Raw genomic sequence first — 23,965 nt, 5'->3', positions numbered from 1 at the left:
TGCCTTGAAGCAAGAGGGATGGCAAAGCACCATCCACACCTCAATCTTTATCAACAGAACACAGATGTCTCTGGAGCACGACTCGCTTGCCTGCTCGGCAGTGGAGTGCACCACAATTTTCAGTTACATCAAGAGCTCTTTACTGCACTCAGGCATCTTAGAAATGGATGGAAACGGTTGTCTTAATATTCCTTGCCCTGGGGAAAGCTACCAGAGGGCAGCTGTAGGAGCTTTACATTATCTCTGCCCAGGGCAGAGTACTCCACCATCCATCTTGCTTCTGAAGATATGACCAAGCATAAAGCAAGGCAGCCCTGTAGCCCTCTAACACACCCCCAAGAGCTCAACAGGCTCAGCCTAACCCTAACACAGGCAGCCAAAAGCCACTGGTACTCTCCTTGCTCCAGAACAGAACTGTAGGGACCAGAGTGCATCTAACAGAGAGCTGAGATGCAGTTCAAACCCAGCAGGACACACTGAGCCCAGCTGAAGCCTAGATCATGGTGCACACTGCATGGAAACCACAGCATCTCCAGAAGATGAACCAACCCTTCTGTGTTCTGTCCTCGAGGCAGTAAAATCAAGTACTGATGCACATTTGAATGGACTAATTTAAGCCTACCAGTCTACCTGGAAGTCCTCTCTTTCAATAGGCTAAAATGAAAAATTCAGCCTAATAAATTATATGTCAATCTCCAGGTTTTCAGCTCACCTACTCTATCAAATTTAATGCAACCTATGTTGATATTGCATTATAAAATTAATTACAATCACATTAGATGGATGAGTAATGATCCTGATAGCAGCCTTCCAGTACTTAAAGGGGGCCTATAGGAAGATGAGGAAGGACCCTCTATCAGGGAGTTTAGTGATAGGGTGAAGGGTAGCAGTTTTGAACTACACCAGGGGAGATTTAGATGAGATGTAGGACTAAATTCATGACTATCAGTGTGGTGAAGCACAGGCACAGGTTACCCAGAGAAGCCGTGGATGCCCCAATCCTGGAACTGTTCAAAAGAAACAATATTGGATGGGGCTTTGAGCAACCTGGTCTAGTGGAATGTGCCCTTATTCATGGCAGGAGGATTGGAATTAGATGATCTTTAAGGTCTCTTCCAACTCAATCTACTCCATGAATACTAAATCCTAAAAGAAGACATCAAGAGGGAGGAGAAGCTCATAGTGTTTCCAAAGTAAGACAGACTGCAACACAAGCAAATTCCTTATTAGAGACCAGAAAGCCAGGCTGTGCTGGATGTGTCAGGATGCTGCTCCACATCAGTAAAGGGGAAGTGGGGGGGAGAAAGATGTGAAACAGCCTTCTCTAATTGCTATAGTTACAGAAGGTTTACTGAAGAGAAATGTGCCCTTCACCAATTTTATGACATTAGTCTAAATGTTTGCAGAAAATAAAACACCTCTTACTGCACTCTGTATAATTCACTACTCCACTAGAAAAGACACATTGTTTGTAACCTTCAGCTTTATCCACATTTATAATGAAGACGTTATAATTAGTGATATCCACCACTCCCCACCCAGCCACGCTGAAGCATTTCTACACTTCTTAGGCCATTAAAAAATAATCACAACTGAATAATACATTAGCAAAGCTGATCACAGGCAAAATAAAGTTTGTCAGTTCTCCTGCTATTAATTTGCTACAGCAACATAAAGGCAGCAAAACCTGGAGTATTTCACAGAATAGGACCCAATAGAACTCTAGTTCCACACTTCAGCTAGTCACTCTGCAGGCTGGCATTTGAGGTATTGACAGCTGGGAGCTAGTGGTGCTTTTGTAAGCTTTGACCACATACAACAACTTCTCCAAATAATTATGAGGATGCTTCACATTCCCTTGAACTCATTTGCTCTTCTGCAAAGAGGCCTTGACAGACAAGATCTCATGAGCTTCTGAGGAGGTGCAGAGGGACCCCAATAGCTTACCGGGCTCTGTTAGCTTCCCAGAATTTCCTTGCTTCTTGGTTTCATGGCAGTGACCCTCGGGCTGCCAACACAGGCTGTAGCTGACACCAGATCCTGTGGAACTTCCAATGTAAAACCTTTCCTCCAATACTTCCCTCTTCCAGAAACAGGAAAACAATCACCAGTATTGACATTCACAGTCCCATTACTAGCCACATGAGTTAGTGTCCAAAGGAAGAAGGGAGAAAGTGACACCTTCAGAAATATCTTGTTTCTCCAAGAAAGGCTTCTATCACTACATCAAAAAATTTAACATATTTAGTGCTAACTCAAGTCTTACTGGAAGTGGAGAATGATTCATGGCTTACTTTGAACCAGTTCCAACCAAACTCAGTTCGAGCAGCTGGCAGAAAAAGGGGAGAAGCAGCTCCACAGGTGGTCTTCTCTCACAGATTTTCTACTTTCAAAAGCAGTGGAAAGCATGTTTGACTCTTAGCAAGTCACACCTTAAGCCTCTTGCCTGTCAATTAACAGGCTTCTAATTCCAATCCTGTGACCAGACCTGTGTGAAGGCTCCCAGTGTTTTCAGATTCTCACCACCTTCAAGGCACGGAGTCGGAGAGCTGCTCTCCACAAAGAATGCCGACTAACACCGTACTGAGGGCTCCAGTATCTTTGTCCTACTTTGGTGAGATAGAAGGATAAACCCGGGATATTTTGGAATACCAACTCTCTGTCAATTAATTCCGTGGGAGTCAGCCAAGGGAAACCAGTTAACGTTCGACTGGTCAAACTGGAGCCTGCAATTTTCAGCGTTCCTGCAATGGCACTGAGAACAAAACCCAACCAGAAGCAAACCCCTTCCCTTAAGGAGCATCGTTTGTCAAAGGGAAGAAAAAGCACCGTTTGAATTACAGATGCTCAAACCCAAACAACAAAACACCAAACAAACAAGAAAAGAAAAAGATGGGGGAAAAGCCTAGAACGCTGGACGGTGGGGGGTGCTCCGAGCAGGGCCCCCGCACTGTGCCGCTTCGGTCCGCAGAGGGAGCCCCAGCCCCGCCGAGCAGCGACTCGGAGCGTGGGGCTGGGCTCCCCCCGCAGACCAGCCCCAGCACACATCAAACCCCCAGCGGCGACGCAGCCCAGCCCTCCGACATGGTTCCGAAGCGCTCCCAGAGCGTTCAACGCCGAGGAAATGCCGCCATGCACGGCACAGTGGTGCTAAGAAGAGCGACAAGAGGGAGGGAGGAGCAGGTTACGTGCAGCACTAGGACAAGGGGCAATCGGTTTAAACTAGAGCAGGGTCGATTTAAATTGGATATGTAGAAGAAGTTCTTGCACTCATGGGATGGTGAGACAGAGGAATAGGTTGCCCAGGGAGGTGGTGGAAGCTCCATTCCTGGAGACATTTAAGGTCAGGCTTGATGGGGCTTTAAGCAACCTGATCTAATTGGGGATGCTCCTGTTGACTGCAATGAGGTTGGACTAGATGATCTGTAAAGGTCCCTTCCAACCCAAACAATCATGATTCTATGACAAGGACCGTCAAAGAGCTATTAATACTGAGACTGCACCAGTGCCAGGCATAACTGGGACATCACTGGTGGAGGTTTTCTACCTGCAGCCCCTACCTGTGCTGCAAACACCAATATTTACCAGAAGGCCAAAGAGAAGAAAAAAATGCTCACCGGCCAGTTCATGGGCAGCTGGCAGAGGCTAACATTAAGGTCCCAGACTAGATGTCTTTGGTTGAAGCATCTATTTTAAATCATTGACTGCTAACACAGTTACCCTGCTGAGGTCAGAGATGTAGAAAGTACAGCACTCGGAGACCTGGTGAACTGACTTGCAGCAGTAATCACAGAATGCTGGGCAATGCCCATACTCCTAGATTTTCAGTGAAGCCCATCTCAAGGGTGCAAGTTCTATCATTGATGAGGTTAGGGTGTGAAAGGAGCCTTGGTTTTGGCTACAAATTCACTACAGAACATTACAGTGGAGATAACCTGGTGGTAAAGCAGCTGCAATTCATCATACCCAGGGAGAAAGTAGTTGCCCCAGCACAGGTAATGCTCCAAAATCCACTGAAGCCCTGGGAAATTGCTTTCATTAGCACAAGCATATCATGGTGATGGGAAAGAACTAGCAGCAATTTCCACCAAAGTTACAAAATATTGGGTAAAAATAAAGAACTAAACTCTTCTAATCATAGATGAAAGGGCTCTGGATGAAAACCCACTGACTGCTCTTGACCTCCTTTTGACACCAACCCATTCCTGTTAGCACAAAACTTAGAAATTGAAGGGGGGAAAAAAGGGCAAAGTTCTTAAAATTGCATACTCTGAGCATTGAAGTAATTCGAACAGATTTAAAATACTGTAAAACATCTAGTACACTCCAGAATTCAGATTAACAGAAACATCCCATGACAGGCTGCCCCTGCTCCCCATATGTGCAAGCACGACTCCATCGGCTGTCAGCAAAACCTTCCCCTGTACTGTCACAACCACTCCTTTTACTTAAAAAGCCTTTCTGGAGAGAAAACAAAAATTAGTTCATTTGGCCTAACAGGCTGCACAAGTCCCAGTTCAAGGGTAAAAGGAAGGACAGAGAGAAAATTGCCTTTCCCCTCCCAAGTCAAACATTCGAAGTGTGTTCAAACCAGGTTTTAATTACAGCTTGTACAGTGGTACTGCCACACTTGCTACATGGCAATAAGAACACCTTGAAGAGTTTAGCTTGTGGCTCTGCTCACTCTACAGCTAAACAATAACTTACTAGGTGAAATCCTCCGCTGGCATGAACCACCCCAGCTCCAGAAATCACCCCAGCTCCATCAACTATCTTGAAGTCAGCCGAGCTGTGCTCACTAGCCTCATGACTGGACCAAGTACTTCTTCCAATTGCAGCACTTCTCTCCTGCACTTGGCCATGCTTCAGCCAGCACACCTCACTGAACCAGGCTAGGATTTGAAGGAGAGCTGTGAGAAAAGTCTGTGTGTCTCCATTTCTCTTTGTTTCAGGAGAACCATTTTGTCCCATTGTGCTTGGCTCCCAGTCACCAGTTTTATCTTGCGTTTCACACTGAAGGAAACCCAGCCAGGCTTGCCAAGGACTGCAGGGTTTTCTGTCAAAACTTGGACAAGCTGAAAATTTTTACATTCTTTGATCTGTAAACCTGAAAGCAGCTCAAGACTTTTTATTTTACTTGCAGCTCAGGGTAGAGTGTTTCATGACGTTTGGCCAACATGGCTTCAGTTTTCTGTTTGAGGTTTCATTATGAAATCCTAATTCCAGAGCAGTGTAAATTAATACTTTTATTAATAGTATCTGTAGTAAAAGATTATGGGACTTGGGAGAATGGCTCCAAGTGCATTTCACTGCCTGGCAGACTACATGCAGCCCAAAAAGGAGGTCTGTGTTTTAATTCAACTTGCAAAAACCGTGTGCTAACAATTAAGTAAAGGCATTTGGAGACCCAAACACAGGGACTATTTCCCAAGCTGTCTTCAGAGTTCATGGTTATACACATTACACTAGCACCTCAAGAGTAGACACCAAATAACTGTAATAAATGGCAGTTTCTGTTCTCAGAAATTACTTGTTCAGTATAACACACAAGGTTTTGGCTGGAGTAGCCCTTAGGGGTTGACCTTCATCCAAGCCCCACTCCAAGCAAGGCTGATTCAGCTCAGGAGAGATCAGGCTGCTCTGGGGAGATTTGGAAATCTCCAAGGATGCAGATCCCACAGCCTCTGGATTCCATGGACTTGCCTTTGTGGCAGATGTGAGAAGAGCATTTATGGGTCCTGATCTCCCCAGCTTTACTTTACTCTCTGCTCCTCAACACACTCATGTTGGCATCATAGCACAACAGCCATCGGGCACCATGCTGCACTAGTGGGACAGAACACAACTTTCTGATTACAGATGCCAAATTTGGCAACAGTTCTGGGGCCCATTTCCCATACTTTCTAGTCTGTCCCAAAATATGCTCAGCTTCAGAGTTTGAAGATTAAACACAACCATGTATAAGCTGTGCCACCTTCTGGGTCTGGGCAGCACAGAAAATGCAGGGCTGCTTCTGAAGGAGGAACTGTCAAGTTGGGGTAAGGTAGTGCCAACCCTCTCAGCTCGATTTCAGTGGGACTAGTAGCATGAGGCACTGTTGCACATGCTTGTTATGAAGCTCAAATGTTTTTATTAGCATAAATGAGCAGAAGTTAGGTTAATAATCTGAACACACTGACAGGTGTTCATGAAATACTTGGCATTGCTGTAGCCAGAACAGAAATTAAATATTATCTTGGAACAGCCTGCAGAACAACACAACCCAAAGCAACAAAGCTCTCGCACCAGGTTAGACACATACATGTGCAGAAGAGCTAAGCTCTCTTCTAGCACAAACCCAAGATAACAACTTTGCATTGTGTAGAGGCCTAAACATTTTGCATCTCTTCACAGAAAAAGTTCAAGTAGAGGACAACAACAGCTGAGGTAAGGGGCAGGTTATTTTTGTAACTGAGGGAAGGAAAGGAGGCAACCACTTTATGTTGGAAGCAGCAGATTTAAGACATCACCTGTTTTCTTCTTACTGAATTCAAGTTCAATCTAAGTGCAAGTTCTGAACACACCAATGGGCACTTACCCCTCCCCTCAAAATGTCATTATTCTATAAAAGACACAAGATTAACAATAACTCTGGGGAGAATGATGACTGAAGGCATTCAGTCTTATTCAACAGTTAACAGAAAAGCTCAGGAAACACCAAGAAGTTTCACCAGGAGCAGGGAAGTGGATGATGCTGACTTGGGGAGCACTGATATTCTTACTAATTGTTTCTGCACAGTTTTAGGTAGGTTTGCAGTGCTTATATTGGAAAGCTTCAGAAGAATACATTGTTTTGAGTTTCATTCTATGTTCACACCATTCACAAGTGTGAAGGAAATAGGGTGACTGAAAGCTCGGAAACAAAGATCAGAACAACCCACGTGAATGCTTGCCTCTCTAATTGAGAGAGGCTATTTGCAGCACTTGTTAGTCCAAACACTTCTGTACTCCCCCTGCTCTCACTCTTCAAGAGGCAGCAGACCTGAAAATGTAAAATCTTATATACATGAGAAACTGTGTGGCTTGTCCATGTGATGTCTCAGCTCTCTTACCACCCACAGGACTGCAACTCCATGGCTGAGCTGACTTTCCCTTCCTGAAGGGCAGTGTAAAATGAGTAAATTAGAAACAGATTTTGACTAAAGGTCAATAGCCACAGAGGCAATCTAGACACTAAATCCCCCCAGTTTTATGAAGACTTTGACTCTCAGGTACTTTAAGTCAGTTTGGCATTGGGACTTGTTTAACTGTGGGGCCGAGAAACTCTGGAAAATTAAGTCTGTATTTCCAAGAGAGCAAAACAGGGGCAAGATAAAAGCCATGAAAGGGCTGGTGGTGAATTACTTTCTGCAGGTTTCCTGATATGCTTAAGCATGTTTGAGTTACTGATAGGCAAGAGGTTTCTTAGGGTCCACACAGATACACCTTCAGCATTGTTCCTCAGTGCCCCTCAGTTCTTAGTGACACAAGCTTCACTTGCTCAGAGGCACTGCACATTCTTAACACATTACAGAAAGATCTTCACATTTCAAAGCCTGTTTATACTGTTCTGATGGCTTTACACAGAAGACAACATTTTTTTTTTTCATTCCATCACAAGGCTTTAAATTATATAAGCCAATTAAAAACCTATAAAAACCTGTGAGCAGGGAGTGAGCATGAAGAGAAAAGCCCCAGCCATGGTGAAACAAAGCCCAGGATAATTTTTGGGAGTTGTAACCATGTTGTGTCAATAGCATCATCTTACAAGTTCAATATTTTTATATTTTTCTTAAAGTGCTAATCCAATCTAAACAAGGGTTTGAGTCTAAATCAAACAAACTCCACTTTTACTGTGCAGACTGTGCTGTTCTCCAAGGCAAAGAAGGACAGACATTAAATTTCCTTCTTCCCTCCCACCCCAAGGAAAATGAACTATATTTAAAAATCCACACTGAATCTTACAAAAAAAAAAAAAAATACAAACCACAAAAGCCAACAACACAAATGCAACAACAAAACAAATCTCCAAATTTCCTCCATATCAATGCTTTTAAAGAGTCTTTAAAAAACAAAACCAAACCAACTTTCATTGCATCTCCACTTCTGATTCAATTTGCTGTCAAAGGTCATGGACTAAAATATACAGTTTACGCTAAAAGCAGGAAGCAGGGTAAGTAATTGAATAACATCAGGAAATGGAAGAATACTGCCATTTTCCTAATGGATATAGTACAAGGTTTACTCTCTCCAAATTGAATTCTAGGAGCTCCTGTAGTAAAAGGGTTTATTTTTCTTCAGCTTGAATTTTAGCCTATGAGCTTTAAAGAAAAATCCTCATGCAATCAAAAGGACAAAACATCACAGCAGCTTTATTTCCTAACAGACAAAGATGATCATTTCTGCAGGGAAGAGAAAACCCTCATCAACAGTGTCTTAAACAGAACTGGCATAGCAGGTTGGCTGTTTAATATACATGGGGCTGGAAATAATTCTACTAAATCAGATCTCTGAATTATTCATGAAAAACAGATTTTCATGATTTAAATTAGAAAGACTTAAAATTACAAGCCTCACATGGCTAGGTAAGGCCTCCTTCCCACAACGTGATGTTACAGCCTCATACAGTTCTGCTCCAGGAAATGCTTTATGATCACTCTAAAACAGTACACGAGAGGCCATGCTACTTATTGCTTCTGGAAACAACATACCCACGGGTACCTACTGTAGACCAGCAATAGCACACCAGTAATAATGACACATTTTGATATAATTATTATAAAGAAGGAAGTTTGAGGGGGTCCTTCTTGTTATTTATTGCATGCTAAAGCACAAGTTCATTTGAAAGGCTGGAAGCACCAGCCTTAATACTGAAATAATATCTTTCCATCATCAAAACCACTGCAATTCTGATGGGAAACATCAGAAGCAGAAATTTTTACTTCAGCTCCTTCAAAAACACTGTGTAACGATACACCTTCCACCCTCCCCCTCTGTGCCTTCTGACTAATTTATAAACACATTGCCTCTAATAAGCTGAAGGTTCTACACCACCTCCTGATAGGTACTCTCCAGTCACTCAACACAGGACTGGTTTTTGACAAACTCCAGTGTCTGCTGTAATGGCTCTGGTGCCTTCTACTAGAAGTCATCAATATTCATTTATCACACAGGTACCAAACCTTTCATCTGAAGATCTCCAAACAGTGCACAAATTCCCTGATTAAACCTTTATGCCTTGATTAGGAATTGGTAGACAAGTTCTTTATGATTAAACACAATTTACATACGGGATGAACAAGGGGAAAATGAGGCTGGGACTTGCCAGAGCCCCAGAGCGCATATCTACAGTGGAAAGCAGTGGTCCCCATCTTCAGCTCCCATCCTGACACCACCACCTCGTGATGTCTCACAGGGGGTTACATCTTGGCATCTAACTGACCAACTGAGATCCAAGTGCCTGGCAGTTTTGTTCAGAGCTAGAGATTTTTTCCACATTGTAATAGCATTTTTTGGAAACACCCAAAGTGAGCTTCAGCTAAAACATGAACAGCACAACACTCAAATGCAATGCAGTGAGTGCAGCTCAGGCTGGACCAGAGTCCAGAGCAGGACAAATGGAACAGCTGGGACAACCCACAACCCAAAGTGTTAGAGCACAATAACAGCTTTTGTGGGCTAAGATAAAAATCCTTGTTTCCCGAATCTTTTCCTTTGGCACAGGAGCTATAGAAACTCAATTGCTTTTACAATGATGTGGATCAGCCCTCTGCACACAGTTCCCTTTTATCATCAGGAGAAGTTCAGACAACCAATATCAAATCTTGCCAACCCAGAGCAGCATGTCACCCAAGTACAGCCTTTGTTTGACAACACAACACTATGTCATCAGTATCTTGTCATTTCTTCCTTCAGCACCAAAGCACAGAGCACTTGTCTGTATATTTATTTATTTTCTTAGACGTAGGAGCTATTTTCCCCTCACCTAGCAAGCCCTATTGAACAACAAGTTCTATAATTAACATCAAAGCAATTTGAAAGCTGCTTGACTTGCTAAAAGCCAGTAAACAAGCAGGAAGAAAGAAGGTGCTCTACAGGAAAGGAACACGTGTTAGGGGGAGGGGAGGCTATAAAGCATTAAACAGATTGATTAGTAAATTTTAACAGAATTTCCATTTTTATTAACCCTCTGCCTGCTTTGGGCATTTGTGGGTTTGTTTTTATTTATGAAACAAGATTTTGGCATTGTTATTGAACTGGGGTTGGACTAGATGATCTCTCGAGGTCCCTTCCAGCCCCTGACATTCTGTGAATCAGAGTAAAACCTATTCAGAAGGAAACAGTGAACATAGATGGGAAAAATAAGAGAGCACCACTGAATTTGCATGCACCAAATGGTTGCTGTTTCATATGGCTAGGATGAAGTCCACCTGCTTTATGATTATTTTTTATTAAGATATTTAGAGAAAGCCAACCCGAAATCTCTTCAGGAAAACGTATTAAACAGCAGTTTCTAGTTCCACATCCATCCTCCACTCTACTATTTTATTAGCTTCAGGATTTCTTTAGCTTTGGGAGACTGGGAGGGTGGGTTAGCAGGGTGAGCTGGGCTTAGGCTTGACTGCATTTTATGAGCAAACTTGAGGGTTTTTTTCATTCTTGTTTCTCTGTGCATGCAGCAGGGAGCTACACAAATCATGGAATCATAGAATGGTTTGGGTTGGAAGAGACCTTTAAAGATAATCTAGTTCCAACCTCCCCACCATGAGCACAGACACCTTCCACAAGCCCAGCTTGCTCAAGGCCCTGTCCATCCTGGCCTTGAACAGTTCCAGGGAGGGGGCATCCACAACCTCCCTGGGCAACCAGTTCCAGTGTCTCACCACCCTCACTATAAATAATTTCTTCCTTATCTCCAATCGAAATCTAAATTCTTCCATCACAAACCCATTCCTGTTCATCCTATCACTACAGGCCTATGAAAGGTAATTCAAATCTAAGCATGCAGGTTTCTGCTTCTATTTGGAACTCTAACTGGGAAGGCAAACAGGCATACAGTTCATGGGAACTTTGAGGTCAGAGGGTCAGCTTCCTGCTGTCAGAGACTTTAAAGACACATAGCTTCTTCTTTCTATATGATCTAAATCAGCTTGTGCCTGCAAACCAATCATTTTTCAGCTTCCTCCTCCCACAGTTTCTTGCAGAATTCTCACTAGGCTTTGGGTTGAAAGATGGACTTCGTGCTAGTATTTATTTTATGCCAGTTTACACCCATGTCATCTTTTGCCAGACTTGACCTTAATCAGATCTTTATGCCTCAGGGATGCTTGCACACAGGACAGGTCTGGAAAGTCTATCATCTTATTTCTAGGTTTTCATTTTGTTGGACTAGAGGTAAAACATTCTCCTGGTGTCTCCCATGCCAGGGGAAACTGTGATTAAATGGCAGTATCAATGAAAACAGGTTACTAGAGCTGCTCAGAGACCAGTAACATTAGAAGACAGACCCCAGGAACACAGCTATGGCTAAAAACATGCTCAGGCACCTTCCTGAGTAAGGATGAACTTTGGTTTCAGTTCAGGACTTCATCAAGAATATCCATTCATATTAGAGTGACAGGTTTGGAGAATCTTTCCAATAGCTGATCCAATACAAACAGATAAATCTGAAACTGATCCTACACTGACTGTTAAAAAAAAAAAAAAAAAAAGGGCAATTAGAATCACAAGGAGTATTTGTTTTGCCTGAATAGTGTTGCTAATCATGGAGGCAAACTTCCAGCAGCACTGGAAATACAAAACCACAGTATCTTCTGCAGGTCACCATCTGTGAAAATACTTTTTTCTTCTTCTTCTAGCATCAGTAGTTTTTACTTAGGGACAACTCTCTCATTTTCATTCATATAATCTTCCCATGTTAGAAAATCGAGAAGAGAAAATTGTTGCAGCAAGGGAAAGGTCAGGACAAGAGGACAAATTTGTTTTGGCTCTTTTAGGAATCATAGCCTTAGGTAGTAATGGCCAAAGTGTCTTCAACTGGCAAAGCAACCAAGTCAAAATATTCTTCTAAATTATTCAAGAGTATACCAAGTTCAGTATAAAACAGAAGGTTTTGTCACACTTCTGCTAACAGCAAAGGTGGCTTTTCCTGGTGCACCTAGCTCATGTACTATGGAAGAAGGTTAACATAGGAAATGGACTTTACATTTGTTCCATTTTGCTGGGTTTGGGCACAATTAAAATTTAAGATGTCTTTATTTTATACAAACACAACATTCCAGCTTGTGAGCCCTCACAACTGAGAGAAGAACTTCCTCTGAGCTGAGGAACATTATCACCCATTTTCTGAGCTTGGGACACAGGTCATTTTTTGCTGAAACGAAATAAAAAGCAAAAAGTTCAGCAATGCAAACACATTTCTTTCAGCAACACTGTGCTGCCATGGGGGCAGTGTGTGGCCTCTGGGGACACAGGTAGCCTCAGGGCTGGCCAGAGCTGTCTCTCCACAGCCACTTTTAAATCCAGAGCAGGCTCAAAAGCTCTGCAAGCCCACCACAAGGCACTGCAAACTATGAAAGCCATCATGCCAGCTGTGCTTCACACTGCTTTAGTTTACCAGACTGCAGTGACACTGCCACTCATGTTGCTGTTTTCCTTATGATTATAATCAATGTCAGCCAAAAATGCAGCTGTTCAGGCCCAGTGAATGCCAACCTCCCTCCCTGGCTGGCTGTAAGAAGCCAGCTACAAAAGCAGGAGTATTGCCCTTAGTTTACAAGGGCATAGGAAAAATATCCTCTTTATCCCCTGCTGTTTTCTTACCCTTGGAAAAAATGAACTAGGGAGTCTTGGCAAGAGATCAAGCATTGCACAATCACATAGCCTAAGTCTTTGGTCCTCAAATCCATGGAGCTACAGCACTCAGGAGTTGGACCTGCAGGATGATTAGGAGGCTTGGTCATCTCCCTTATGAAGAGAGACTGAGAGCCCTGGGGCTGTTTAGTCTTGAGAAGAGAAGACTGAGAGGGGATCTCATCGATGTGTATAAATATTTGAGGGGTGGGTGTCAAGTGGAGGGGGCCAGGCTCTTTTCAGTGGTGCATAGTAATAAGACAAGAAACAACAGGTTCAAGCTTGAACACAGAAGATTTCACCTCAACATGAGGAGAGACTTCTTTACAGTGAGGGTGATGGAGCACTGGAACAGGCTTCCCAGAGAGGTTGTGGAGTCTCCTTCTCTGGAAACCTTCAAAACCCATCTGGATGCATTCCTGTGTGGACTACCCTAAGTGATCGTGCTTTGGCAGGGGCTTGGACCTGGTGATCTCTTGAGGTCCCTTCCAGCCTCTAAAATGTGCTGTGATACTGTGACCTGAGGTTACAAAAGCCTGAGTGTAAGCATCACACAAGAGCCTGACCTGCTTGTGAGGCTGCTCTCGTGCTCCCAGGACTCTTCCCAAAGCACAGGGTTTGCTGCAAGGTACCACAGTCTCCCTGCCTACCAATTTGGTCTTACAGCAGGAACAGCCCCAGAACAAAGCCCCTGCTCCTTGGTAATGGGCCCTATGGCAGAAAGATGCTGCACACTCACCAGCGCACTGCTGGGTGCTACAGCCACAAGGCTCTTACACCTCCTCCCTTTGTGAATACAGAGTTCATGGAGAAAAAAGGGATTCAGCAACATAGCTTCAACACTTCCATGTTCTCATCAAAAAATTGTGGATGATGTGCTTCCAGTAACACAAAAGCAAAGTCTACAGGGCAGAAGTTTTGTCTTGGATTGAAGGTGTATTGGTAGAACACACACACAAAAAAACTTACTTCAGAACATGCTGCAAGATGTGTCCTTTTTTTTTTTTTTAATAAAATAAAGTCACTTTATTGTACAGTCTCATATTATTCAATCTAGAGCTTCATTTATCTCCAAGCAGCCTCGGTCAAAATTAATTTTTTCCTTAATTCCTCTTGGTAAGATGCTTAGAAACTTTAAAAGGCAGCAATTGATTACATCACACGTTTGGAATATGGTTCACTTCCCCAAATGGCACCTTTGGTAATCATTTAAGTTTTCAATTACAGTGAGGTGCCAACATTAAAAGAAAAAAGGTAATCCTGGGAGACAATAACTGTTCTGTGCACAGTAATTTATTTTTTTCCTGTTATTCTCATGATATCTAACTGATTAACGTAATGAGGTTAACCCAAAAGCCACTGTCTTTAATTTTTCTTTTTTTTTTTTTTTCCAGGCTGGAATTTGCTAGGAGCTTGCTACACTGGCTGGAGTGGGCAAGTAGTGTGCTCAAGGACACTTTTCCCCCACAGCGTTACCAGATCTGGTGACAGGGTGGTGACATCTCTCTGGCAACTCTGTTTCACAGCTGCATGAAGGGGAGGCAAACGACCAAGTGAGATGCAGCAGGGCAGATCAGAAAGCAGTGGCAGGATTTGCATTAGAAATAAAAACATGCCAACACTGCTCGTTTTCTGCCAAGCCTGATCACCTGCATCACAACAGCCATGGCAGGGGAGGCAGAGGAACCCTCCTTCTGCCATATCCCAGGTGCAATCAGCTCACACCATCAGCTTCAGTGAAAGGTGGGAGATGGTAATATCCCACCACTGACTCCTGTTTCTAGATGTGCCCTAAGTTCTTCCATGCTCTGCCTTGGCTGCACAAACTCTATCATCTAAAAGTAACACTATCCTGATAATTACACTGCTCACCATAGCAGATATTAACACCCACGTTTGAGCCCTTGGTTAAGAGACAATCCCTGTGGCCAGACAATATTTGCACCAGAGTGGGCAAACACAAGATTGTAACCCAGTTTTAAGCTTATGTTATGCATCTATGTTATTTATGCATCTGTGAATGGGGACTGTCTGTGCCCACACTGGAGCCTGAAGACACCCCTGGTAACAGGAGATGCTGAGCTGGGTGTCCAATGCAGTAGCATAAAGACAGGATCAAAAGAGTAGTATGTTACTAGACAGTTATCATGATACTGAGTATAAGATGCAGGCATTTTCTACTTCAGCCTCAACAAATACCTGGATAGACTGTCTCCTACCTTTCAGCATAGATACTCATTATCAGGAGAGGAGCATGGCAAAAACAAGACCCTCTTCTTCCAATTCCATCAGCCCTGCAAGTGAAGCTCTCCACAGAGAAGCCATTTTGAGTCCATGGGATCTCCCAGTATGTATTTTTAACCTATCTAGCAGGGATAACATCCTTAGTAATCAATTTGACTCATGATTACTATTTCAAACACAGGCTCATTCCCAGCTGAAAAAAAGCAGACTTTACATGGCTATAGACACAGAACAATAACACTGCCAGATGGTATAATACTGAACAGAATTAATTTCACACATGATGTTTTCAAGGTGTTAAAATATGTCACAGCTTCTGCTAATAAAACATCTTCCTCTTCCCTCCTCCTTGCAAGAAACTGCTAGGCTCCCACCAGCCTGTATTTCACATTATATGTGTTTTCAATTCTGATAAGGGCAGCTGATTGCTTGCAAACCTAATTACAGTCAAATGAAAGTCTTTCAGAACCATCATTAGCAATTAGGAGCCGCTGGATTTGCAGTGTATCATTTAGAGAGGTATAATTCAATAGCTTATTGAAAAATTGCAGGTGAAACTGGTGATTATAAAAGAGGGGGGAGGGTAGGAGAGGGGAGGGGAATGCCTGTGACACGTCACTGCAGGCAAATCCTCAGTCAAGTGGCAGCTCCTAGGAATGGCTGATCAATGAATGCAGGTGTTTGCCTGCATGCCATGAAGCTGAAAGTGCTGCCTGCACCCTGTCCTCCTGCTTGGGTTTGTGAGTGGCTGTGGGTTTCACATCATCTGCTTGTTTTTCCCTGTGTTTGCACAGAATCCAAAGGGCCTATTCAGGAACTTCATTAAACCTGGGAGGGAGGATGCGCAGCGCAGAACAACAGGCATGCGAAGCAACACATCATTTTTCAGTCCTTTCTGTAGAGAACAGCAATCTCTTCTGTGCCCATGGAGCTCAATTATATATTATCAGGTCCCAGAAGTTGTTTGGATGCTATTGAGCAGCTGGGTGCCTTCAGAGATGACGCACTGGATACAGTGGCTGTGGGTTAAGGGCAGCTGGAGATTTCCCTGGCCTCTGATCAGAAGCAAACAGTGGTGGGGAATCACAAAACACTTGTAATTCAAGCAGTGTTTGTCACCAGCAGTGGTTTCTGAGGGGGGCAGCTGAATGGCAGCCCAGTTTTTTGACACACGATCCTTCAACACATACAGGAACCCACATGCTCTGCATGTCTGCAAAATGCAACACGGCTCTCTTTTGAGGATGAAATTACCAATTGGCCAGCACAAAGCACTCAACATTTTAAACAGCATGATGATAGACTAGATAACACTGAGCCAGACATTAGCAGAGACAGATGATGTTAATTCACACAATGGGTCCCCTCTTTGGGCATCCCCCTCCATAGACACACCTTTGGATAACATTCACCTCTCTGAAAAACCACACTGTCCAGCCTGGACCTACGCAAAGCCTCACCACTTCACCCCTTCCCCACAGATGTGTTCCTCCTTTTCCATCCTCCAAAGCTTTCTCCAAGCCCATATCTAGCTATCTTTATCACATGAGCATCATCTTCCATTATATTACTATGTCCACTCATGCTGCAATGCAACCTCTAAGCATGGTAACCTGTACAAGGCCCTTTCTATACTTTCAGTGTTGTAATCTGATTTATTTTTTATATAATTTTATCGTGTTTTTTTTTTTTTTCAAATTAAATGTTGTTAATAAGGTGGATTGGTAAATAAATCCAAGTAAACAATGTCCCTGGATGACATGATACCAACACGGACCAGACAAGCCACATCTGCTTTGGGTGACTTCAGCCTTTTGCCAACACTTGCACATAACCAAACCATACCACTCAGGTTGCAAAGCAAACAGCAACTGTAGTCATTTCAAAGTGGTTGTGCTGGTGTTTTGAAATGGAAAACAAAACAAAAACATCAATTTCTCTTTACAAACAGAAAGGAAAGTAACATCATCTCAGTTTCCACAAAGGCATAGTGGTGTTGCTGCTGCCCTGATGACTAGCTGGTACCATCCCTAAGGTGTGGAATTTTGTCCCACACTCTACAAGTCAGCAGCAACACTTTCTTTCATTTCAGCCATAGACATCCAGACCTACACCAGTGCAGACCTAGCCTAAAGACACCCAGCACAGCTTGCAAATCCCTTTACTGTCCTGTGTGAGCTATTTTCCTGGCCCAGGTTTCTTCCTGGCTTTCAGCAGTTTTATAAGCACTGACATCCACTGGATGCCCACTAGCAATCCCAAATCACAGCAGCTGTGATTCAAGCCTTTCTCACTCATCATGTCTCAGCCAAGCTGTATGCAGTATTTTCAAGGTGTCTGACCTCACACTGCACAAATATACACACATTTTTTCCCTTGCTGCTGCACAGCACAGGGTTACAAGCTGGGGACCAAAGAAATTGACCAGTTTTTCTGTGTGTAATCCCTGTAGCTGCTACTGCACTCCCAAAGCCCACCCACAATTTCATTTTCAATTAACAGCTCTTAGAAAAGCAGTAATGAAAGCAGTTGCTAAAGAGCACTCAGATGTCATTGAGAGACTGCAAACCCAAACTGTAAATAGCACATTGTAAATCGCTTGTCACCACAGTCAGCTCTCGCTGGAATCACACTGCCGGTGACAATCAAACCCATCTGCTCAGCTCCCCGACCAATGTCACCACAAACCATGCAGCTAACACCCACCTCCTGCTCTGCTCTCATTACCTGTCATGTATAGGCTTGTCTAAGAGCAGGCAAAAGCCATTCCCTACTGTAAATGTGATTAAATGCTGATCACACAGCGGTTACGTCACCCTCTGCACTAGAGGTTTGCTGTACCAAAGCACACAAGCACCTCTGCACCAGAGGCCAAGTGTGCCACAGCTAAATCTCCAACAAGCCACAATGAAATGGGACAGCAGTGGATATCCAGATCAGCCATGAAAAGCCTCAACTGTCTCAGATTTAAGATGTATGGATTCAGGGTGAGACTGCCAAAGGAACCATGGACTTAATTCGGAGAAGGAAAAGCTTCAGTACTTCCCTCCCTCCCCTTTACTTGATTCATGTAATGGACTGTGAGGTTAAAGCCAATAGTTTACAAAGCTTACAGCTGATGACTGCCAGAATCAGCAGTGTACTTTTTCTTGCTGTTCTTCCCATTTTCCCTTTACCTCACTATAGTATACCTCCTAATGCATCACTCCATCATGAGCTTTCTTCTCTTTGGCCATCGTGTGCCCCTTATGACCAGTTTGTCTCCTTCTTTGCACTCAGACATATCTAGGCTTGAGATCTGATAATCTGCAAGTGTCTTTGCCATCAGCCAGTTAAGGTAGAACCCAGGAGTAGTTTGCTGTCTTATATACAGAAGCCAGCTAAAATACCATTTGCCCAGCACAGACTCCTGTTTCAGGAAAGCAGACAAAGACAATCCCTTTCTGCAAGATGTATGAATCTCCCAGCAGATAAAGAAAACAGCAAAGGGAATGGTAGAGGCAGAAAAAGTCAGTGTCTTCTGCTCTCTCCAAAACACACATCCACTAAATAAAGAGAAACAATCCTTCCCTCTCACTATCAAAATACTCTCAAAGCTCCTGCAATGAAAACTCATTGTTTCCTAGCATGCCCTGCTCTGCTCCAACCTGGAGGAATAAAAACTCATTAAGAACTATTTACAAAATTTTGCCAACCTCTTTGCACCCTTTACTAATATAAGAAAAAATGTTCACTTTAAGATCTCCAAATGATTTTTTTCCCCCCCACAGAAAACACATAAAAACACACCATCACCAATTAACATAAAGGAAATTAAATTGAAAATGCTGGAGAAATGTTCTGATGAGTCTTGTGTTTGCTTAACACCAACCAAAAGTTCCTCGAGGCATTTAATAAGTGCATTTATAAAAGCTCACAAAGCAGAGTTCAAAAGTCTTCTCGCTAGTAAAATATGAGCCTTAATTAACCTACAGTTTCACATTTTCTGGATTTCAATAAACCTGTAGGCATTTCAGCATAGCTGGATAAATACCTGCATGAATACTGCAAGGATTTTCTCTGAAAACTAATTAGCAGGCCTTCCAATAGCTGCCTTCAACTAAATCTGTTTGACAAGGGAGCTTCGTACAGTAAATCCTGCATGGGAGAGTTACTTCCAGCAGATAACAGATTTCACTGAAAGGTGTATCAGACAGGACTGTTAACTACTGGTAAAACAATGAACAAGATCTCCAGGCATAAAATATTTCCCAGCAGAGACAGACTGAAGCCAAGGTCTTATGCTAGCACAGCAATGTGACTGACAGCATCAAGATTGCATCCTGCCATCCAGTATTCACATGTGACAATTCAGGATTCCTCTGGAGACAACAGGGCCAAGATACATTGTTTAGGTACAAAATATCTAGCCCTAATGGTTTATTTGTAGATAGTCCTTTGAGGAGCAGGGAAGCTGGACTTGATCAAGTTGGGTCCCTTCCAACTTGAGTGACCCTATAGCAAGGACACCACAAATATCCAGAAGCACACCAAATTTTAACTGGCTTTGGATGCTCCTACTTTGCCAAGCATAAAACACAGTGCCCCCAGTTCTTGGGTCCTTATCTTTACTTCCCACCAAGAGCCCAGGAATTCAGTAGCATAGAGCTAGGTGGAGAAACAAACACAAAATGCACAGGCAAGAGTTCCTCTGGGAAGAAAAGTGATACATGATCAGAGAAAACCCTCCTCAGAACTCAGCATTCTCCTTCTTTTGTCTTTCTATTGAAAGAAGACAGAGGAAACACTTACCAGAAACCCTATGTGCAAAGGTTGTGAGCATGTCTTTTCAAATCAGCTTTACAGTCTTTTCCATGATGTCTTTTTTTCACGTTTAAGTGCCAAAGCTACCTGGATTTGTCATCACCTAAATTGCTCATGAGACTGAAACGTTCTTATCTAAGGAGCTATACCCCTACCAATTGTATTAAATTTATATTGAGAGAGATATTTTATTTCCTCTCAGCCTTATCCCTCAGGAATTAAGCAGAGTACTCAGATTTATCAGCTAAAAGAAAAACCATTTTCCGTGACATTTGTCAACTCAATAACTTCCAAGCCAGTGTATACTTATTCCTAAAAACATAACCTCACAAATAACCTCCATTAGCTCTGAGAGTGATCCCTTCCCAGCTTCAGTAGTGGGCAGAAAAGGCTTCACCTGAGTTACGTTGGGGGAATCAAACAAAGCAAGAAGTCAGCTTTCATTAAAGGCAATTCTTCCTGCACAGAGCAGACACATTTACCCTTTGACATACTAAAAAGGACCGAAGACCGTGTAGTGAACACAGAAAGCAGTTAAGGAAACACAGAATCCTTCAATATCTACTTATAACATAATCATTGCATCAACTTTCCCAAAGAGTTTCCCTACCTTCCTTTGCAAGGCAAAGGAAAATGAAAACAGAAGAAGTACCTTTAACAGGTGGGGTAGCAGAGCAGACATTTTACAACTTGATTGCTTTGCTGCACACACTCTCATTTCTGTGTATAGCATAGGCTCAAAAATAATCACAAAACCATTTTTTTCACAGCTTCTGTAACTCTGGAGAATCAAAATTGAGTGCAAGTCAATACAATTATCATCCCCAACGTTCTTTCCATCCTCCTGAACTCACAAAATGAGTAGCAGTGAATTCACACAGTTTTCTAAAAGTTTCTCTGCACAGCAATGTTTAGCTTGCACTAAACAAGGATGAAGACTCAACCCTCTCCATTAGACATAAATTTTGGGTAAAAAAACATTCATATCAAATTTAGCTGAAAGCTGACCTCTTTACTGTTATGTTAGTTTCACAAACAAGGAGCCAAAAGGCCACACAGGCACCCAGGGCCCTTTCCCCTGCATCCTGCTCACCAGAAAACTTACACTTGTCACACCATTTTTCTTTTTAAAAAAGAAAACCCTAAGAAATACAACACTGCATGGTTCTGAAGAAATGGCAAAAATGTCTAGTTACAAGCTTTGCACTGAATATTACACTCACCACAGCTCCTGCAGCAAGGAAACACCACTCTTCAGAAAGCAAAAAGAAAGTTCTAGCTCACGGGCAGGTTGTTAGTAACTCAAAAGAGCACACAGGTGCCACTAATATCCTACAAATGAGCTCCTCCCACCACAATCAGTCTTACAGCTTTGTCTTGATTAACAGCTGCCCCTCTTGCAATTACCTCACCTTGCCCTTGATGTTCAGAAGGAATGTGTTCAAAGTCAAAAGACAAGAAGGGATATTTATAGTACAAAAGTTGGTCTAATAATGTAACAAAGAGACCACATTTGTTTCTCTCACAGCCAGTCTACAAAAGCTCATCCAACCTTTACCCATTCATTAATCAACTCAGCTCTATCACCAGTGCACCGCTTGCTTTCCCACTCACCTAACCTCCTCCAGTACCCGAACAGTACTAAGCAGCACCTGAGAGCCCAAGAATAAAACAGCTATGAAGGGGTTAAAATAAGCATTCCCACAAAGTGAGAAATCTGCTTTTCCAGACCATGTGCCAGCAAGCAAAGCCCTCCCTCCCCACAACAGATAACTGTCTCCCACCTGTCTGAGGCCCTTCGGTATTTTCTTCCGCTTCCCAAGGTGCTGACAGAGATTGCGATCGTTTTCTCGGTCGGAGCTGTACTGGTGGTGGTGGTGAAGTCTGTTCTTTTTAGGGAGGTATGACAGCCCATTGGTAAGTGCTTCCCGTTTCTTCTTGGCTAGAGGATTCTGTCGCTTCTCCATACGTTCCTGAGGTTTCAGAGCTATGTCCTTCTGCAGAGGGAAAAGGAAGAGAAAAAGACACAGTGGTTAAGATATGGCTGCAGTTTGGTTGACCTCTTCAAGCAGCAATTCTAGGTGACCAGCAAAGCATTCTCAAGGCAATCCTGCAATCACCAGCAAAGGAAAAAAAACAGACTTCACTGGTGTCCAATTAATCAAATGATAGGTAAATGCAAGATAAAATCTGCAAGATGGAGTGCCCAGAAGCAGAGAGATATTCCTTTATAGTATCACAGTATATCAGAGGCTGGAAGGGACCTCAAGAGATTATTCAGTCCATCCCCCCTGCCAAAGCAGGACCACTTAGGGTAGTCTGCACAAGAATGCATCCAAGTGGGTTTGGAAAATCTCCAGAGAAGGAGACTCCACAATCCCCCGGGCAGCCTGTTCCAGTGCTCTGTCACCCTCACTGTAAAGAAGTTTCTCCTCATGTTGAGCTGAAATCTTCTATGTTTGAGTTTGAACCCATTGTTCCTTGTCTTATTACTGTGAACCACCCAAAAGAACCTGGCCTTCTCCACTTGACACCCACCCCTCAGCTATTGATAGACATTGATGAGATCCCCTCTCAGTCTTCTCTTCTCAGGACTCATCCCATCAAGCTCACAATTCTCCAAAACATCCCATATACAAGTGAGCATTCACTTAGCATGCACCATGTGTTAGAATGTTTAAAGTAGCAATTGTGTTTGATTTAAACAAAGCTTGGCTTTTCACAGTCATTTCTCTTATTTCTTGTATTTGACAAGCCAAGGCAAGAGCTGACCTAAATCCAATTATAACCAAAGAATCCCACTTCAGTAGATGTTTCCCTCAAGCCTGACCTAAGGAGATTTTCAGATATCAGAGTGAGTTGGGGAGCACACACCAAAAAGCTTGAATCTGACAACTTGGTTACTGATCTTTCTGTAAACCCCAGAATCAATGTCTGTCTGTAAAAAACACTCAAGTCTTGTAACACAAGCACAGGTGTTGGTGCTTAACTTACAGCTTCAGCTATTTTCTTACTGATACCCTGCAAAACATGGAATTCATGTTTTTATTTCAAAGAAATGTGACTAAAAAAACCCCATTTTCCCACATCACAAAATTAAAAGGCGGAGGCAAAGGAAGCTGGAGGATAATTAGGAGAGAAGAATTAGAGGCTACTGAAAGGTGTAAGTTACAATGCACATTGTTCATGTAACAAACAGTCTGCTAAGCTCCATCTACTCCAAGAACTCCATAGAAGTGGCATATTCCTTAAACTGTAATAATTTAAGTGTACTCTATCAACATGCCTGGCTGCTTTGACCAGAACCTCTCCATGCCCTACTATAAAGTAAGCCTTCATCTAAATATGAAAAGGGCAAGTGTCAAAAGGATGGTGCTGGGCTCTTTTCAGTGGTGAAACGTCTTTCCTCTGAGGGTGCTTGAGCAGGTTGCCCAGAGAGGTTGTGGATTCTCATCTGGAGAGATTATGAACTTGACTGGACATTGTGATCTTGGACAACTGGCTGTGGGTGACCCTGCTTTAGCAGGAGGGTTGGACTAGCTGATCTCCAGAGATCCCTTCTAACCCTCACCACACTCAGATTCTGTAATTCATGCTGTTGTTTATTGTCACTTTCTATTACAACTGACAGCAGGAAAGAAACTGACTATTGGTCCCTGTGTCACAAAAAGATTCAGGTTCAGAAGAACATGATTCAAATTATGCCATCTTTTAATGCAAAAAACTCCCATGCCTAAAGGCAAAAATCAGTTTGGCTTAATTAAAGAATGCTCCCTAAATACCTATCTAAAACACAAGAGCTTCACAAAATTCATAACTTAAACTGATGAGAAGACTAATTAAACTGAAGACAGTTGATATTTAGTAAAAGGACATTTTTACAGGCAATAAAGAAGGCAGTACAGTGCAGAAGCTATAAGACACTTTTTAAACCTTTTGTTCAGCTAAGAGACTATGGGAAATAGCCAAAGCTTTTCTTCACACAGTATGAGTCATATGAGAAATGTTAGGAGCCTTAATCCAAGCTCATGAAAAAAAAATCTTGAGC

General features: G+C 42.8%; 1 protein-coding gene across 3 annotated transcripts in view; it reads right to left on the bottom strand.

Moving 5' to 3' along the window:
- Positions 1-23,965, bottom strand: part of AUTS2 (activator of transcription and developmental regulator AUTS2) — a 793,740-nt gene that overhangs the window by 551,854 nt on the left and 217,921 nt on the right. For all 3 annotated transcript variants that reach the window (XM_054394316.1, XM_054394317.1, XM_054394318.1), the window contains exon 2: positions 21,702-21,914. In XM_054394316.1, the coding sequence (XP_054250291.1) occupies positions 21,702-21,914 (213 nt within the window). The remainder of the gene's footprint in view (positions 1-21,701; positions 21,915-23,965) is intronic.

The sequence above is a fragment of the Indicator indicator genome, chromosome 30, assembly GCF_027791375.1.
Source record: "Indicator indicator isolate 239-I01 chromosome 30, UM_Iind_1.1, whole genome shotgun sequence".
In the NCBI taxonomy this organism is placed as follows: Eukaryota; Metazoa; Chordata; class Aves; order Piciformes; family Indicatoridae; genus Indicator; species Indicator indicator.
The sequence above is the reverse complement of the archived record's forward strand: the minus strand, read 5'-3'. Positions and strand labels throughout refer to the sequence as shown.